Source organism: Lissotriton helveticus, chromosome 3_1 (assembly GCF_964261635.1).
Source record: "Lissotriton helveticus chromosome 3_1, aLisHel1.1, whole genome shotgun sequence".
In the NCBI taxonomy this organism is placed as follows: domain Eukaryota; kingdom Metazoa; phylum Chordata; class Amphibia; order Caudata; family Salamandridae; genus Lissotriton; species Lissotriton helveticus.
In genome coordinates this window covers 1,921,829,865-1,921,850,652 of record NC_136061.1, presented here as the reverse complement: position 1 = coordinate 1,921,850,652, position 20,788 = coordinate 1,921,829,865, and the positions used below count along the sequence as shown (strand labels likewise).

Genomic DNA, 20,788 nt, shown 5'->3' with positions numbered 1-20,788 from the left:
ATTCGCATACATGCTAGAGACTGGGGGCAGGCAGCGCCAATGTCCACATACCGTCACTGTGTTCTCTAGTGGGCAACGATAATTAACCGCTTAAGCCCAGGCACATATTGCATATTATATAATTATATTTAAAATTACCAGCGTATACCTGAGCACTTGTTGTATAGTTAATTATGGTTACAGTATATGCCGTACAAGATAGACACAAGTAACATTGTGTGCAAAATGCAGTCTGCATGCAAGGTAGAGGTGAACAATAGAAAGATCTGATGTTGTTGTGCTCGAGGATGAAGCCCAAATACCTTTCCAACCGTTTCCTACTTAGGAGTAGCCCAAACTTTGATGCAGTGAGAGGTAGCTCAACTTTCCTATTAAGAGGCACCCCAAGCTCAGAGGTTGAAATCCGATCCAAAAGCCTCAGCTCAGGGCAACAAGGGCCCCGCCAGACACCTCCGGTCCCTCCATGCATTGTTCCAGCCTCCCATGGGGAAAATAGTGTTCAGGAAGGCCAAGATTCCAGGCTGTGGGGTGCACCCATGGGTTGGCTCTTCCGGCAACAGGACGAACCAAGATGTCCGCCATCCCATTCTTTATATACCCTTTCCTCCTTATTATTTCCCCTCCTCATATCAAGCCTCTTCCGCAGCACTGTCTCTAGCTGGCTGCATGGATGTTCAATATTGGGTTTAGCATCCTCTCCAGTTTATATTTGGCTTAGCAGCACAGGCACATGAATCCATAGGCCTGATGGTGCAAGGCATGTTGCAGCCCATCTCCATATCAGCAGCGTCGATCTTCTCTACAGTTCTAACCGCTTAAAGGAAAAGAGACATTGATTCTGTCTCCGGTCCTCTGCTTTGTAGACAGTGAAATAAAGATGAAAGCTGTATATGCAAGACGTGCTTGTGTATATTGTGGACATTGGTAATTCCAAAGGACCTGTTGAAGTTAGCCCTATTTTTGGGTTATGGGGGTAACCAATAATTATAGCAGGACATCCTTTTTTTCTGGTAGACATATGTCTGTGGTAACCATTCAGTGTTGAACCTGCATATCACCTCTTGTGTACTGCAGGCAGTTGGTTTCTCCTTCCAGCATAAAACACAGGTGCGGGGGAGGCTGATGGCTCACTCATTTATGAGGGCCGTGCCCCAGCCTTCTGGCCATAGTCGTTATCCAGTCTTGCTCTCTCTCAGGTTCTACATTGACCCAAACAAACAGATTTATGTTTCATCCAGAGCACTGACTTTTTTCCCTGTAAATGCATATGAAAAGCCTAATAGTGCAGTTGTTCTTACAATGAATTCTAGGGGAAGAGGGACTCTGAAAGAGTGTCTTATGGAAACCTGATGGAAAAAGGAGACAGCCGTCTGTTGTTGCTTCTTACATGTGGATATTTCATTTCACATGTATCCGAATACTAACATGCAAACAATATACTTGGGGAATAAACGGGTTCAGTCGTGACATGCTACATAGATCTGCAGTATGAGCCAGTAGGTCATGTAGCATAATGGTCCGGGGACGCTAGGAGCAGGTCGTTTGTACCTGAAGTAATAGCAGGTCTGTCACATTTTTTAACAAGCATTTGCAATGCAATAGGTCTTGCTTTTACAAGAGTTTGAACTATTGGCATTGTACATGACAATTATTTTTATCTATGTGTTAATTAGCAAACAGATAAATAAAAGGCTTTGTCATTTACAATGCCAATAGCTTAACCCCTCCCATGCTGGTGACGAACCCCAGCCGTCACGCCCCGCGGTGGGAGTGTGCTGAAGACGGCTGGGGTTCGTCACGACCCCGCCTTGTTCGTTTGTTTACAGCACAGGTGAAAAATCGCGGCCGAAGCGAAGGGGTTAAACTCTCGCAAATGCGAGACCTGTTGCATTGGAAACCTTGTTTTTGTCACATTTATTTTCTTGCTATTTCCTGGTTTTATTTCTTTGACCTAATCGGTCTCCTGTTTGTTCCTCCATTTTATAATGTCTCTGACTAGTTCCTTTCATCCTTAAAAACTGTTTGCTTTTTAGGAACTTTTTATTCTTTTTGCGAAAGCACACCAAGTCTTTCCCTCTGCTTGTTTCCCGTTTCTCTACTCCCCTGTCCTCCTGTATTAGGGCAGAGTGAGTCTTTTTTGTTTTCTCTTGTTTGACGGCACAGAGCACATCGTTGTACGGTTGAAGGATGAAGGGCAGAGAGCAGGGCTACTGGAGAGCAGGGCTACGGAGAGCAGGACGCGTCATCGCTGAGCTCGCGACCTCCGGCTTAAGAGGGCCCCCCATCACCTCTAAACACCGCTGGGAGGCGATGACGGTGACCACGCACAACAATCTGTGTTAAACATGAAGCACGCGCGAGGTTGATCTGATTTTTTTTTTTCTTAAATAAAATCCGCAATGGTGGCTCCGAAGTGAATAGTACGCGGAAGGGGCTGTATGTTTAAAGGCACGCGGCAAAGCATCGGGTGAAGATGAACACACCAAAATAAGAGAACTCAGTGATTGTCAAGCCATAGATAAAAATGTTCTCATGTTTATAAATTGACATATTTCGAATACTGAGGCATTGCGTGCAATCTGGAAACAAAAAAGCCAGCAGAGTCTCTAAACAGGAAATATGCGAACATTGATGTTCAATTTGCAAATGAGAGAGGAGGGTAGTACCTGGGATGAAATTGAGATTCACAGAAAATGCTGTATCTTGCGGCTTAGCAGCGGGCAAGGCAACAAGCTGTCTCCGTGGAGCCGACGGGGGGGGAGGGAAAGTGAAAGCGTGCGATGCACGCACTGTGTAACGCCAGCCCTACACGGGGACAGGAGACGTGCATGCATACGGAGTGCACATCTCCTGTCGTCGTGCGCGTGCACATCGCCTGTCCGGGCGAGCACATGCTTTGTCCCCTTCGCGTACCAACCGACAACAATAGGCTCGCCAAGGCGAAACAACGCATGCGCTGCATTCGCTAGGCGAGACCTAAAAATGAGGAGAGGATTGCCTGTGGAGAAAGTGGAAAAAGAAACCCAGTGGCACCTGGAAGCAGGTGCACACCAGGTCTTATTATTTTCAGCGAGATATTTTATTCACATTATGGCTGTGAATTTGTGGTTAAGGTACCATCTTTTTAGGGGGCAGCCCTTCATAATACTCATGCTCTCTCTGTGATGAGATGTTCAAGTTGTACTATAACATGGTTGTAGCAACGATCATCGCATATTGAGCTATAGCTGTTGCTCCCCAAAACAATGGCATGGTTACCATATGCCCTTGGTTTGTCAGTTGTCTGCTTGTTTTTGCTTTTCACTTTACCAGGCTTCTCTACACAGCCCAGGTCAAACAGCAAGTCAGTGTAAAACAAATCAGATAGCAGGCACCGTAAAGTATCCCTAAAATATAAAATAAGGTTCTCGTGCCACAGAATGTTACACGCCAAAACCACTAGATTTTTCTAGTATAGGTAAGTGATTGTGCTTTGTGCAGATAACTGCAACCTGCTAATCACATGCTCGATTACCTGTGATGTCATTTGTTATCAGTAGTTTCAATGTAGTGGTAGCACAGTTTCGTATGGTTTTGTGATTTCAAGGTCAGCAATTTTCTTTCATCCGTTATTATTTCCTCTAATGCAGACCAAAGCTATGTACTTAGATAAGTTATTTGAGCACTTTTGAAAATAATATTGCTTTTTACTTTATAAAGCAAAAGTAAACCATGTTAGCATATCAGTTGTGAGTATGTTGCTGAATGTGATTAGAATCAACTTTGTTTCTGATTTGAGCCTTTGTCTCATGTTGCACGATTGTAGGTGAATCACCTTTGCTGCTGGTCTTTTTTTTTTTTTTTTTTTTTTTTTTTTTTTTTTTGGGTGAAATGATGAGCGCCTACTAATAAAGGTTCCCTAAATTGATGACTATTTAGGATTAGAGAAACAATATAAGTGCATTGAAATTCATTCTTTGAACTAATCAATTATTTTCTCCTCTGCATCACTTGAGGTTCTTTTTTAACACCGTCTATTCCTTCTGCTATTATCTCATTTGCTACACCACTCCCTGCTTGCTACATACATGTGGTCAATTTGTAATTCTGTTTTAGCTGTGTTACTTACATCTGAGTCCTACTAATGGTCAATATTAGCCCCCTTGAGTCACATAATGGAGTACAAAAGATACCTTTTGCAGATTATGCCCGTTTAGCCGGCTGTACAACTTTCCAGGCTGATGTCAATTTGCTTTTTCTCTGCCTCGTGTGCCTGGTGTTAAATTACTGTTATCCAAGTGTGACTCGTGTTAAATGAACCGAAAGATAATAATGCTGTACTGTAGTGTTATTTGAGCTTACACTTTACAGCTTTTGGTGTTTTGGGGCACCCTGTCATTGTTCCTAAGCTACTTTATGCCATTGCTAAACCAACTGTGTTACCCTGCCCATTATGAGGAGTGACTTGGCTGTACCTATTAGGCCATGCCTTCATGCTCAAAATGATTTACTCAAGGCAAGTCTCTGCCTTGTTAGATGTCTTCAATGAGGTAATGGTTAAATTCCCTAGGTGCACAAGCGAGCAGTATGTTCCTATACGAAAAAGGATTCTTGTGCTTCCTAATGAACGTCTATACCTTGAGGTAGCAATAAGTTAATTTTTAGGTACGAGATCTCCCCGTTCACCAAATTGACATTATGGTGGTTAACCAGTCCGTAATGCAAGTCTAGTTTGTGTTTGAGTTCAAATTTCGATAATGGATATTTACCTTAGACTATATTATTGGAAGACTCTATTTAAGGCTGTTTGTAGGGTAGTGTTATGAAAACAGTAACTGTAACCCTGTTATATATTTTCGAAACTGATAAAGCCAGTCGGTTGAATGTTTTTGGTGTCCTTGATGAGAAATGAAACTGTTAGTGCCTCTTTCTAAGATGTGTTCAGGTAATCAGATGTTGTGATTGGGACAGTGCCTTTAATACACATTAATTCTGTTTTGTTGCCTTGCTTGATACAAAATGTCTTAAGTGAAGCGTTGTATTAGTTTAAGCATTTTTGTTAAAACTAAAAGCCCATGTCAAAGAGTTGAGCCTGAAACTCAACTATGCTGGTGGCGTGTTAAGAAGGATGGGGTTGTCATCACTGTTCCCAATAATGTGCGCGGCTGGGCGGCCGCGCACAGTAGTCCCCGCCCAAGCGCGCAGTGTCCCATTTTTAGCGCGCACATACCTCACAAAGCACATTGAGATCGTTCGCGCCGCCGCTTTTAGAATGTGAGCGGCACGAAAATCGGTCATTTGAAGTGGCTCCCGAACTTGCTGCAATTGTTTTCCTAATAGTGGGCTGCTGCGGGGCTGACTGTTGGCCTTTGAAAGAGTATTCATGTTAATTCCAGCGCCCCATGAATTAACATGAATACTCTTTCAAAGGCCAACAGAATCACATGTGCTTCTTCCACGTTCCAAGCTGCTCTTTTGCCCATGTGTTTCACCTTTTGCCTCTACCTCGTGTCACTTCTCCTCCAGCCTTTTTCAGCCATGCTACACAGCTGTCGCGATCCTGTACGACATGGCTATTAACATTGCCAAAGTCAATATGTCTCATAGATGAGACCAATTGGCTTTACCAATTCTTGTTTATATTTAAATGTAAACTAGGCACAGCTAGTCTGCAGCTTCTGCTACTGCATGCTCCATTCTAGGTCCCTCCATCCTTAGGACTTCTCCCTGGGGCAGGGTAACACAAGGCAGCGACTTGTGCCGCCTTGCATTACTCCACATTTACCAAGCCACGCTAGGCCACTCAAAATTGCGTGGCTTGGTGAATGTCATACTAGGTTTTGTGTCACCTTTGTGCCCCCATGCGTGGTGCAAGGAGAACGCAAACCATGCTAATTATAACTTCAATTGTTAGAATGCTGGTAATCGAAATTTTTTATAATTGTACCCAGGGATAAATTGTGTCGGATTCAGCGAGATCTCTAGCAGATAGCAAATTTATATTATGATTGATAAGGTTTATCTATAATCATTTTTTAATTTTGCATACATGAGCCATCAAACACTGGTATAAATGCATGACTAGAGGGAGGATTGTTCCATTACTGTTGTGTAGATGAATTATCTAATTTCATGAACTGCATTACCCTTCGGATGGCTAAAATTCAATGATACCCTAGTATCAGCACACTGAACAAACAATACATTTCTTTCAGGTGTTCCGATAGGAATTGAGTTTTTGGCTATGGGCTGATATGGGACTCAGTCATTCTATGTCTGACATCCCACACAGGGGTGCAAAACGATTTTGCAAGGTGAGGGTGGCAATAGGGCTGTTAGATTAATTTTGGGCTAGAAGTAAGCATATTGCTTCCCTTGGCTGGGGGGGTTGAAGGAGCAGAATGTTGCTAGAAGAAACCCATGGGAGAGGCATACATCTTATCTCGTTGGATCTATATGTAGTCTAAATGATGTAACAGAGTTTAACAGCCCAGATTTTTAAAAATTGACCACAACATACTACCACTAAGCAAATGTTTGAAGTGATATTTGGCACTGCACCCACACACGCGGTCTGCTTCCCGGCGCACAGAGCCTTGGTTTCAGTGCACAGAGACCTTACATTGCCGCACACAGAGGAAAAAAATTAGAGGGAACATTGGTTGTGATGTGTTTAAATCTGATCACTTGTAACTAATTCTCCGCCTACAGTTTATCGCAACTCTATGGTACAAAGGGCTTTGGATAACTTTGTCTTAGAATCGATTGTTGATCTGGGCTTTGACTTAAGCAGTGGGGCGGGGTCAATGGTTGTGCTACATTATCCTAGAAGAGTTGACGTGGTAAGTGTGTATCAGGTTGCAGTACCTAGTGGGTCAGTTAGTGAAAACTCTTGCTTTCAAGCCCTCATCTAGGAAATTAAGGATATTTCCTTGTTATCAAAATTATGAATAGTTGATCAGTAACAGTTTTGCTCAGGCTTAGCCGCTGACTTCTTTGGGCTCATCAGTGTGAATATAAAGACCTCTAAAAGTTATAGATCAGCTTATACAAATACTTTGTTTAATGTTCTGAAAAGAAAAGGCTGAGAAATCCACAAAAAAAAGAACGATTGAATAGACAATGTGGTTCTTAAAACTCCCGAAATTCAACAGGTGGTGGTGCACTACACGAGTTATGGACATGCTCGGGGTGTTCAAAGTGTGAGGAAACAGTGCAAGATATCTCCAAAAGTTGTCTCGGGAAATTATGGAGGTCGAAGGAGGTTGTGGGCCGTAGTAGTTAAAAAAAATGTGCACCACAGGATAAAAGCTCTGAAGCTGCCTTCCAAATATTTCTCATGCCTGTATTGATGTTGTGGAGCCATTTTGTGATGTGTCATTGATGTAATTTAAAGTGACAGCCTTGCTGTCATATTAGGCTAATACCAATGTTTGGTGGGGTCATGGATTATGGTTCCTATATCAGACTGTAACTGACAAATTTATTGAGTTTTTAGGGTTTTGGCTTGAAACTATGTCACATAAGCTATAGGTTTGTCCGTGTATCTTAACTTTCCCATTCCCTTCAATGTGAACGCATTTGGTATTACTTGAACTTTTTATATTTTTTTGTCTGCTTTTTCAGTGGATTTCTGAGTTTTATTTTTAAAGGGAACATTGGTGAATGAACACTTAGCTGCAGCATGTGCTCATCGGGCTCATAGCCTGGTTTATGGGCTGATATTTTGTCCAACATCCAGCTCCTGGGTACAACCTGGTATGTTATTGGAATGCTTTCGGTGTGTCCCCTGGAAATCAGCCATATAAATAAATCATACAGTGGCTGAACTCATTCCTGGGGCACACAGTAGTTACTGGGATTTAATTGTGAGAGTTGAGTTTTTACTATTGATGTACCACAGCCTGACCTACTATGGCTGCCGATTACTGAACACCACGTTTTTGCCACTTGCTCTCACTGTATTGAGGTGAGCAGTCCATGAATTACTCGGGGAGGGAGGTGGTGTGCAGCTAGCGACTAAGAACTCCACATTTGTCACAAAGAATATGTGCATGGAAAACATGGTATAGCTGGTGCTGCAGGAAAGGCATTTAAAACTAAATTCAATGGTGCAGTCTCGCAGTCGATTTGAGTAGATTACTGCTTTTGTTAGCCACTGGCTAACCTGCTGTGCTTGTATCCCATTAGCTAATATATATAATATCAGAAGTAGGTCTGGTGGACACATGGACTCTTGAGCAGTGTCGGTGCCTGAAGATGTTCCTAGGCCTCGCAGCTCGGCTTCAGTTGTGAAGCTCCTACTGCTGTAGTCAGTACTCCGTACTCCACCGCTTACTAAACACAGGCCGTGAGGTTGAAGTTGCCATGGTTGTGCTGAGGAAACCGCATGAGTCTCTGGTGAAGTTCAGACCCAAACAAAACCCTGCACCCAAGATCAAGAACCTATTCAAATGTCCACGGGCATATTCACAGGAGTATACAAAGGTTGTTGGGAAAAGAGGTTGTGGCTAAAACTGGTCCCAGGAACTGCACCTTGGGCTACCTGTCTCATGACACCAGGTCAAAAAACCGCCTGGGGGGGTGGGAAGGGGGATGAAACTCCTTACAACATTGTCATATGTTGCACAGTTTCCTGCTAATGGTTGTGGCTAATTCTTCACAGTGCCCCAGATACATTGTTCGTCTTTGGTGGACCACAGGAATACAGTTGTGCATTCTTCTTGACCCAGCACACCACTGGGATGCAGGCTGGCCCACTTTGACTGCAGGATAAAATGTTTATAACATCCCAACTTCCACCTCTACTATGATAAATTCTGAGCCAGGTAGTGGGCTGAGAACACTTGAAGGCCACTAGTGTAACTGAGGGTGGGGGGCACTTGCGTGGCTCAGGGCCTGGCAACACCAACAACATAAGTGTGGGTTAAGCTGACTTATGCAAAGTGCAGTCAGCTAATTCTGGACAGAGCCTCTGCTTGGCCACTGGAACTGAGCTACTCCTCTGAGCAGACTTCCTCATACAAGGATGCCCTCTGCACCTCTCTCTCTGCATACCGGCCATATTCTTTTTCATGACAGACCCACCGCCTTCTCCAGCAAGTGGTTGCAGATCTTTTCAGGTGATGATCATCATCACTTGGAGACTGGCTGTTAGCCTTGGATCTCAGAAGTTGGCCTGACAGTTAGCCTATAATCTAGATTCACATTGCTCTGTCCTGGAACCTGATCGAGGTGGTACCCTTGCTTTGTGTATCCCTCCTCTTAAAAGTAAACCGTCTTTGTCCTCTATCCTACAAAAGAGACTGCTTGTTCCACCTCTTCACACCATCCAGACCAGCCATATTAACAGGAGCGCTCCAGGACCTCACTCCATTATTTGTCACCTCTGCACTTTTATATAGAGAGCCTATTCTCCATCCTCCCATCCATCAGAATGTTACTTCACAAAAGCATCGACATGCTATCAATACCCAATTCTAGTCTTGCAAACTATCTCCAGCCTCCATCTTGTGCTGCAGATACTTGTACAGCCCTCCTTCAGCAACAGTCAACCCTATCATCCTGTACATGGAATGTAGCGGAAGGACCTAGCCACATAACTTGGGCAGAACATTAGGAGCAAGGCCTGTGGGGTATTCACCAGTGCACGGAAAAGCAAAAACAAATGTGTCCTCCATCTATGGTTTAAAAGTGGGTAGCCACCACTGCCGAGCACATGCCAGCCCAGTGGATCCATACACAAGGAAGTTATACTTTTTGCCCCCCTCTTAAACAGAGACCATTTGCTTTGCAATTGTCTTGCTTGCGGGACACTCGAATGTTAACATACCATAGAAACTTGCAATTGAGTAGCTCAGTGTAGGATGTATGCTCGCAGATACGTGCAGGGAACATTGCTTTCCCAACTCTGTGTCTCCCAGGTCCGTATTAGTTGGTGGGTAGAGGAGCACATTTGGAATAATATAAGAATATAAGTGCAGAATTTCTGAATGGAAACTGGTCCAATATGTAGGCTGCGCTAGCCCTACTAATGATGGGACCAGCACACACAGTACCACAATGAACTATTGGGATAAGACTGGAAATCACCTATGCTAATACTTGTAGAGGAAACTTTAGCACGTCTGATTTTTCATGGTTATTTTTTGCTTCCTAGTCATTTCTTTTTTTTTCTTCCTATCACTGCATGTATATTTTGAGTGGATACGTGCCAAAGGCTTGCTGCTGCTGGCCAGGTTACCTCACTTTCTGCCACCAAGGATATTTGCCTACTTTTTTCCCTCTCCTAAGGGAAGAGGGTGTCAACTGTCCTGGGTGTAAGGTTTTTTCCTAGTTGGCTAAAAGGACCTATTCGGTGCCACTTGGGGCATGCTTGGAACACACCATTGGTATACACCAAACCCATTCTGTCTCCATTTTCTGGTGGCAGCTTACCTTATAACTTGTTAGCCAGCTCTCCTCTATAACTTGATGCAGTGATCCGATCCGTCAAGCTTTGCTTGGGGAAAAGGAAATTAAGGTAAGAAGCCTACAGCTATGTTCTTCTCTTGTACTTGGATGAGATCCCTTTCGCAACTCAACTTGTCACCTTGCTACGCCATGCCAATGTTTTGTCACTACCTTGACTTGTAAGTTTCCCAGTTATCTGCTCCACCATGTCCAAATGCTCCTCCACAGAGAGGCTTAAATATGTTGCAATGGCCGGCCTGAAATTCAGAGCGATGGCTCCAACAGTGCTCCTTGTGCAAACATTTGCACCCCCAGTCAGTCTCCTCTTGAGTTCTTCTGCTGTTGTCTAGGGGGTGGGGGTATTGGAATAGGTGAAGTAGGGAAAGGTCAAAACTGAGAACTATTAACATTTTACAAAGAGCAGTGTGACCAAGAAAAGAGCGTCTTTAAAGGATCTTGTGCAAGCAACCTTTCACAGTAAATATTTAGATCTTGAGCTGGTCATCAGCGACCATTTTCACTTGCAAGGTCGGAGCATGTGTCCAAAACGTCCTTATCTTTTAATATACGTTTTTGTTGTTTTTTTGTTTTTTACCTGAAATGTGGTTTTGGTTGCTCTTTGTATTCAGGCATTGTGTGTGGTTGGTCATTTTCCTCAATGAGTTTTGTTTACTTGACCCCTCCCACACACTTTTTAGATTTTGTCTGCACAGCCCTTGCGCTGTGCTTGTGACATCGCTTGTAAAGGGAAAAAAACTAAAAGGAGCTTAGAGCCTGCCCATTACTTACCTTTACTTACCATTGGTTAGCTTCCACGTTGCTCAAATTTTCCTGCTCCTTATTGGACCCCCCAGTCCTGGCGGCAGGGGTAGAATTCCACCCTTCTAGAGGGAGAAGACATGTACACACTTACCTAACCGGTAATAGTTTAAAAGAGCCCCAGCATCACAAAATGGATGCTGCAGCCACAGACACGAGTCTGACCTCCTGCTGCTGGACGAAACTCCAGCAGGGAAAGCCTGGACAATAGGTTTCCTGTCACAGGGAGGTGTAACCACCTCCCAGACAGGCTTTAGTGTATTTGGTTGGGTGGGTGCATTCAGTGAATGCTTTTCAGACTTGGTGTCCCTGTGCATACCCCAGTTCAAACTGGTTGCAGGGGCACTCAGCCCCTGCTCTGGCGAGAAACTGGACAAAAGGAAAGGGGTGTAACCACTCCCTCCCTTGGTCCTCCCATAGGTGGGACCCTGGAGTAAGTCCAACCCCTAAACTTAGTGTAAGTATAGGAACCCAGTCCGTAGGACTTTAGATTACCCTGGACGAAACTCTGTAACATATGTCCTGGAACTTCAACATTCTATTTCGACTAGAACACGGAAGAATCTCCCTTGGGCTCAAGGAGTAACTCCCCTGTTTAAACATGCACCAAAGAAGCATCTTGCCGGTCTGCATTTCCAAGGCTCCCGCTGGAACCCAGACACAGGAATGGACTTCCAGACTGCTCCGAGGCCTACACGAGATCCCAGCAAAGCTGAGACCCGCAGCAATCACAAGAGACTTGTGACCGGAACTCCTGGACACCGTGCACATTTGAAAGTGCATCTAGTTCCCGAAGTTGTGCATTGGGCAATTTGTAGTCCAAGCCCCGAGCACCATTTGCACCAAAGATTGTGGGCTTACACTCCACAAGTGTTCCGTGGGCCCGCTTCTAGCATTTCCGCTCGAGGCTCCTTCGCGATCCCTGGTCTGTCGACTGGCGGGTCCCCACGAAGGTAACTCTTCTGTTTCTTGTGCTTTCCTGGTTGCTCCAGAGAAAGACTGAAAAGGCAAATATTACTTACTGCACAACCATCTACTCCTCAAGTACACACTCATACTGGTTGGATTTGGCATGAGGGTGAGTGAAAAGTTCAAAATTTAGGTTTTATTAACAAATTATTTCACAGAAATGAGGTTCAGTATTAATAATTGAAAGATCATAATACTGAACTAATGGCTCACGGCTTGTGAGCTGTAAAGCCATGGCAAGGCACCAACTAATTTACACCCACCTTTTATGCGTGACACGCACACAAAACCATTCACATCGCCAGCCGTAGGCCCAGCACATTACAACACTCACATCACCAAACAGCGCCATTCAAGGGCCTATCTTTTTCATGCGCCCACAGGACTGATGCAGCAATCACACCACCTGACAGCTGACTGAGTATGTGGACTGGCATTTGGCTGGCTATGTTTGTGTGTATTGACCAGCAGGAAGTCTACACACACATCGCCAGCCAAGTGCCAGTCCACAGACACTGCCAGCCAAGTATCAGTCCACACGCCAGCCAAGCACCAGTCTACACACACCGCCTTTTTTTTTTAACAAGAAAACACAAATCACTTTGAAGGAGATGAAAAACTAACTATGACTACAAACAGAACAGGTCTAACTAAATACATCAAACTACTGCCAACAAAATCTATAAAAGAATACAGATCACTCAGTTCACTTTTAAGGTCACAGTGGCTCCCAGTGCTTGAGTTGCGTGTGGTAAGGTTGAAAACATGTGGGCACACATAGCTCAGGATTAGAAGGACACTCAGGGCAGTACATACAACTATCCTTTTTCACGCCTCCTTGGACACAGACTACATCTCCTACAGGGAAAGTTTTTTTTTTTTTTTGGTTGTGGTGGGAACGTAATCAGGAAAGTGGAGATCTTTCAATCTAGCCACATCCTCCACCACTCCAACTCTAGGAAAACTAGACTGCTCCACTACAACAAAGCTGCATATTACAGACTGCTGAAACTGAACAAAAGTCATCTTTGAATCTAGAGAGCAATCCTTGAATACAACAGAAGCGTTGAAGGTTGCCAGATGAAATAAATGGACACCCAACTTCCTATACCAAACACATGACTTACCAACCTCTGACTTACTCTGTCTACACCACCGATGTGTCTATTGTGGTCTAAAATGCACCCAGGTTTGCACACTTCAGCAATCTAACCCCAAACAGTCACAGTTGTTTAAAAGCACTTTTATGTATTGTTGTCAGCATTGTGGACCTCTCTCCTCCTATGTAAATATTTCACAGATAGTTTCATCACTATGCAAGGCACTGCCTCCTCTGAAGTATTTTTTTTTTTTTACATCCAAGCTCTTTGGGGTAACCTTTATAGTTAGAGTGGACTGTGCCACTTGCAGCAGTGTCCACTTTGAACAATTCCTAGAACAATTGCACACCAGTGTAGAAGTTATGTATGCATAAATGGTGACCTTTGTTAAAATAAATCTTCTACAAAGTTCTCACACAAGTTTCTAACAGACTCAAAGTGGACTAACAAGAAGGGGGAGTTATAGAATAATCCCTTCCATTGTACAGCCTGAAATTATAGACCTACCCAGTACTACTCTCAGACAGCATATACATCTTAATTCCATAACGTGTCTTCTTGCTAGGAATGTACTGCCTAAAAACCAAACAGCCCTTGAACAGGACCAAAGACTCATCCACAGCTATTTCCTTCCCTGCAACATAGGTCTCTGAAAAGCGATCTACATAATGATCAATGACAGGCAGAATCTTAAATGGACAATCATTATCTGGGTGATCCTGTGGCAAAGCTAAAGCATTATCAAGAAAATGCACTACCCGAAGCAGATGCAAACACCGATCCCAGCTCATGGCTACAGGAAATATAGCAGTTGCCATCAAGGGGCTAGTAGACCAGTATGAAGACTGCAGCAGCTTCCTTATCAATCCCATCAACGGTTAAACCCCAGAACTTCTTCACCCCATCAACATTCGTGGGAGTCCACCGGCTAGGTCTAGAGTGGGGCTTAAATCTGGCACTGTTGTCCCTCAAATACTTTTCAGCATACACGTTATTCTAATCCACAGTCTCATCCAAAAATACATTGTCCATGAACAACTGAAAGAAATTTATGGGTGAAAAGTTTCAGTGTTTACTCTACGTCCTAAATCACTACTATCAGTCAGTCAGTCAGTCAAAAGGGTTGTTTATTTAGACCCTTAGTCCTTAAACATAAAAAGAGCATTGTAATCTTTTCAGAAATAACATATAATTAAAAATGTTTTCATATTAAATTTAAAAATCCATGATAAATGCAAGATTCATATTTATTCAATGTTCCCAATTTTGTACTTTTCATCATAAATTATGGCACATAAAATTTGCAATTCTATGTTCTCTTACAAACTTTTTTAACTTCAAACATAAACCTCCCAATTGCACATACTGTGTCCAGAAGTGCATCTCCATTAATAGGTGAGCTGCATGTGCACGATTTTTAATACCATAATGTAAAAAAGTTGTCGTAAGAACAATTTCCGTGCAGCAAGGACCTTAAAACAATCCACTAATATGCACAAAATATTGCATTTTGTGCCTAGGTTGAAGGTACACTTTCCTTCAGAATCCATTATAGCTCCTTTTATCCTGTTTGCATAACAAGGATTGATTCCTATTCGTAATCTTAATACTTCATTTCTAAGGCAGCGATTGGGTAGTATATCTATGTACGGGAACTGTTGGTCAGATTGCCATGATTTAATCATGAAATTCACAGATGTTTTTTCCCTCGAAGTTATGTTATGTTACAAAAGTTTATATAGCGCTCAGCTGCCCCAGCAAAGGGGCGTCCCGGCGCTTTGCAGCAGAATAATGACTGACTTCAGAGAAAGAAAAAGAACATAGAACAAGCAGGCTTAGTTTCGGGGAAAGAGGTGGGTTTTGACAGCCCTTCTGAAATCCAAAAGGTTTTCCCGTTCATGTATATGTGCCGGCAGGGAGTTCCACAATTTAGCCGCCAGATAGCGGAAGGAACGTCCTCCCGCTCGGCAGCGCTTGATCCGGGGTATCTTGACCAAATGTTGGCCAGCAGAATGCAGTACGCGGGTCAGAACATACGTGGTGAGAAGATTGCGGAGCATTTTAGGGGTGGCAAGTTTTAAAATTTTGAAGGAGAGGCAGAGTGTCTTAAACTGGATACGCTGAGCCATAGGGAGCCAATGGAGTCTCCGGATGGTATCAGAGATGGAACAGAATCGAGGAAGGCCTACTAAGGCTCTGGCGGCCGCATTTTGAATGCGCTGTATCCGGCAGATCTCAGCTTGATTAGCTCCCAGAAGCAAGGTACAGGCGTAGTCCAGCCGAGAAAGCACCGTGGCCTGGACTATCAGCTGCCTTGTAGATGAATCAAAAAACTTGAGGACAGGGCTTAGGCCTCGTAGAATACCGAAACATTTGGCCGCAACTTTCTTTGTCTGGTAGCAGAAACTAAGTACTGGCAATCCTGAGCTCGAGAAATGTCTTTCCCTAATATCTTAAGTTCTCGCGTTGCAACGACAACTTGTAGGTCCTGAGGGCACAATTTAACCCTCAGTTCCCTACGTACCGCATCTAACGTTTGCCTAACCCCCTCTGCCCATTTCAGTTTGCTCTGCAAACTTACACATTTACACCATTGTGCTATTTTTTGCTCCTCCCCGTTCCCCAGACTTTGCCAGAATCTTATTTGTGCCATACATGCCATTACCTTCCAAGATACAATGCCCGTTTCTATTCTTACTGCCTGAACCATTGAGGACCTGGGTAGAGACGATGGATTTTTTAATGCATTTTCCCTCTACAACATCCCGGCCTCTTTTGCCACTCATGTACAGTAGTTTGGCTCCATAGTGAAACTGAGGTAGTATCATGGACATGTATGCTTTCAGAACCGATCTATCTGGCCTTTCTCCATAATTTCTGTTGAATTATTTCAGCCCACTAACTGAGGCCAGCGCTCGTATTCTCAATGCACTCCAATGGGAGTTCCATTTTAGGGATTTTTCAAACCACATTCCTAGGTATTTATACTAATTTACAGTTTCCAGCTTTGTGGGGCCCAGGGACCAGCTCCATTTTCTCCTCTTCTTGCCAAAGCTCAGGACCTTGGTTTTTCCAGGTTTACCACAAGTGTTTTCTGGTTGCAATATTCTTTAAACACATCTAGCTTCCTCTGCAGACCTATTCACGTTTAATCTGGGATTACCAAATCGTATGCATAAAGTAAACAATCCATGTGTTTCCCATCTAATTTGGGACGGGCACTTCATGCCTTACTCAGTGTAGATGGCTTGTCGGCTGTGAACAATAAGAAGAGCAAGGGAGCCAAAAAACACCCTTGTCTTAACCCATTTTCAATTGGCATCTTCTTCAACTATGTACCATCTCTATCCAGGATGACCTGTGCCGAATTGTAGCTGGGGAGCCCTTGTATGGTAACCAAAATGCCCTTAAAGATATTAATAGTAGACAAAGCAGCTGAACAGCCTGTCCGATTTTGATTTCCTACATTCCTCATTGAACCAATTTTTCTCTTTATTCTGGCCTCTCTTCTTCCTGTCTTTACTGTGGCTTATTCCTTTTGTTTTGACCCTTAGACATTACACCAGTTGGGTGATTACATTCTTGATCCATCCAATATTACTAGTATTCGGAATGCCATCTAAAGTTTGGCTATGCTGGAATGGCCCCAGTTTCCCCATACACTCCTTTGTCAAACAAGTAGTTGGCCTCCTGGAGTAATACAATTTCCCCGGTACAAATGGATCTCTCGATTTTAATTAATTAATTAATTTTTTTATTTTTTTGTATTTCCTCCTGCTATCTTGAGTCTAAGTGGGTAGTTGCCATTTCCCTTGGCCCTCATCACCTCAAATCTCTAACTAATTTGAAATTCCACGCATGGATAAATATGTAGTCTATAGGGTATAATGGTTTGCCTACCATAAATGTAGCGCTTGCTGGCCGGTCTGACTCATCCTTCCATTGACACAAATTAGGCACATTGAGCCCATAAAGTTGCCTAGGGCCATATCTCTTGAGGCATGTCTAACCCCCCTCCCCCCCCCCCCCTTCTCAGGAAAGCTGGCAGCATTGATCTTCTAGGACAGCAGCAACTCTTTACATCCCGAATCAACTCTATATAGATCTAGTTTGTGATTGAAGTCGCCTGCTAGTATAAACGGGTCTCTCTGATATACATCTATTGTAGCCTCTTAGCTCTTGTTCAGTTCTGATTCATACTCCACCTCCCTGCATATAAACGTTTCTGATGAGTATACCATCATATTCAGGGTGGGAATCCAGAGGGAGCACACCACTAAAGGCAGGCGACATAGGCTGCATCATGTTTGGGGCAGCCCAGAGTTCAGCACTTCCAATGGGAAGCCTTCTAGCCACAGGCTATAATCCAGATTCCTCCTGCTGCACTATCAGCATATCAGATTCCTCCTCTAAAAGAGGCACTTCCTCTGCACTGATAGTGGCTTCATCATCAGATTATTCCTCTTGGGCAGAAAATTAATTTCCAGAATCTTGGACTTCGCCCTCTGCCTCAGATGCAGGGTCTGTCTCAGAACCATGATCAGAGGAAGAGTCGAAAAGCACACCAACACCCTGCTGAGCGGTCTACTTGTGGATAGTCATAATTCTTACTAATAAAAGTAAAACAACAAATAATTCAACAATAACCAGCACTGTAAAATAAGTAAACTGTGGCTTCATCAAACAAAGTCAAACTACTGGCATATACTAATCTGGAAGGGAAAGACAATCAATACCAAGCACACAATGACTTGTATGCTCAAAAACGATACCACCCACTTGCCAGAGACAGGAAGACTGATGATCAACTTCACCTACTCTACACAGCAAGCATCAAAGATGTCCCAATGGAAAGGGGAAAAAATGCACATTTCACAAGACAGTATACAACATGGACAAATTAATACATTACTTTGAAAGACAATCGCACAAAAAGCTAAAGCTTCGAACATTAGGACAGTAGTCCATTTTCTTTTATACAAACAGGTCAAGGATACACATTTGAAGAAAATATTACAAAAGGAGTTGCCTACCAACCGTAAACTACAGATCGGTCAAAGCTGCACCCGCAAACAGGATTTACCGCCAAGACCAAGGAAACTATTGGCTCCACAATTTAAAAGAATGAAAATTAAAAGCGAAATAAAAAATTTTAAAAAATCAATCAAAAAGCACTGACATGATAAAAGCAAAAAAGAAACCCCACCAGATGGAAGCAAACCTTACAACATATCAGTGGCGTCCCCTCACTTAGTCCAAGGAGCGTCGCCCCACTAATTTTCAGCAGTGAAATAAAATACAATGATGATAACCTTGCGTTATCAATTTATTCTTCCTTTACATGCTGCAGGAGCTTTGCGGGCAGAGCAGGGCTGCTCTGATGACAGAGGAGCAGGGGAGGAGTGGTGGCACACTGTAAGTGTGCATGACTGTTTGGCCTGCTGTCTGCGGCCAGCTAAACAGTCATGTACACTTTGCATGTTCTCCACCCAGGCTACATTACAGCTTGGGTGGAGAACAGGCCCAGACTCCCAGTCCCTGGCTGAGCACCGAACCACAGCGCTCAGATCAAACACAATGCTGTTCGGGTCCAGCCGGGAGAGACGACAGAGAAAAGACGCAGCGAGGAGGTACTTTATTTTTTATTTTTAACGACCCTTGCCCAATGGTACGCTGCCATATAAAATCCCTAGTGTATATTGGACTTCCATCACTGCCCACCCAAGAGAGTAGGTTGTTTTAAAAACATCCAATCTGCCTTCCGGGAGGGAACGGGGGGGAGGGGGGCAAAACAAAAAGGTCCTGGCGCTCCCCATCAAAATGCAATACCTGGTGAGCTTACATCTCCCAGAGGTACCTTGGCCCAAAAACAGGCCATCTGCCCTTCGGAGGGGGGCAGAATACACAAATATATGGCGAAAAATGGATTAGAATGGTGCCCAAGGGGAGCGATCCTTGTCTAAGGGGTTGCTTCCCACAATTTCATATTAACATTTCAGCCAGGCATCGAAGAATTGACTTTTTCTAATAAGAGGCATGTCCCTTCTAAAGCCAGTCACCGAAGAATTGACTTTGGTCAATAAGGGCCATATCCCTCCTTGTAAACAAACAGCCTCAGAGCCCACAATCACATTGCAGATGCATGCAGCATAGAGAGGGGAACAGCCACTTATGAGAACTAAAGTCCTTGCATAGATGACCTCTGCACTGGTGTCCACAGTCATGGTCCGTGATATCAATGGGGGCAATACGTTTCCATACATTATTTCCAGCCACGTACCACTCATTTCCTAAGTGGTTAGGAAATGCACATTGAACCACATTACACAACAGACATGGTCGAGGCCCACGTGGTTCTTGCAGCTGATGCACATGCTCCATGTACACTATATGAAGTTGCCAGCAAATCCACATATGGTGTGCACTGAGCCTGGCAGTTTGGCTTCTGTGGTTTGGAATTCAAGTCAGGCACGATGATGCATCAACATGGCTCAAGAGGGCAATCGTATAAAGTTGCTATGCTGCAGTGTTTGAAACATTTTGTCTGCGTGTATCTTGAAAGCATGTTTTGTGCCTTTCATTGCCTCTTTTGAAGACATTTTGCAATGCTTTTTGCAATTGCTTGAAGTGCACTTGAGTTATCAACTTCTCAAAGTACACTTATAATCAGTTTACCTAAAGACAAGGAAAAATCCATCCCTCTTAGGTTGCCATTTATATATGCTCCTCTGGATATACTCTAGTTAACCCACCATTTTAGGCCCCCCCACCCACCATCCTGCGCACATGGAAGAGAAATACTAAGCCACTTTAGCTACTGCCACTGTTAACTTGAGAATCAGAATGTAGATTGCTTTCTTAATTGTGATAGTCTTTGTGCAGTGTTATTGAAATTAAGCAAAGACACTGTTGCAATAACGCCAGGTGTCAAGCCATTCACACATGGTTTAATCTTCTGTCTAGAGTAGGCCATAACATGTTTGGAGTGAGTAGGGTGCTGAACGAGTAGAGATTGTTTGGTGAATAAGTTCAAGGTAGTGGTAAGAGTCCAGAGAGGGGGAGGGAAACACTGTTTACATACATTTATTGTGTTAATTCTCTTGAACTCGCAGGTGTCATCAGATGAACATGGCGCAGGAAACAAACCCCGGGCAGGCACCAATGCTATGCTCCACGGGCTGCGGGTTTTATGGAAACCCGCGGACGAACGGCATGTGCTCTGTGTGTTACAAGGAACATCTCCAGCGCCAGAATGGGAGTAGTGGCAGGATCAGCCCAGCAAGTGAGTACTTTTATTAGCATCCCCTCACTCCCAAAAGCGCAATCCCGAGGTGTCCATGTTTGTTAGTTACTTTGCATTCTGCTGCTTGCGTCTTTGGGCAGCTGTGTGTCTACTTACATGTGAATTTTGAAGAGACATTTAGGGGAACTATCTGTCTTAGCTACCATGGTAAGACATGCACATTGTG

The 20,788-nt window shown here is 43.7% G+C and overlaps 1 protein-coding gene across 5 annotated transcripts in view; it reads left to right on the top strand.

Moving 5' to 3' along the window:
- Window positions 1-20,788, top strand: part of ZFAND6 (zinc finger AN1-type containing 6) — a 126,173-nt gene that overhangs the window by 15,572 nt on the left and 89,813 nt on the right. For all 5 annotated transcript variants that reach the window (XM_078682936.1, XM_078682939.1, XM_078682938.1 and 2 more), the window contains one exon: window positions 20,432-20,601. In XM_078682936.1, coding sequence (XP_078539062.1) covers window positions 20,442-20,601 — 160 coding nt within the window. In that variant the 5' untranslated portion in view covers window positions 20,432-20,441. The remainder of the gene's footprint in view (window positions 1-20,431; window positions 20,602-20,788) is intronic.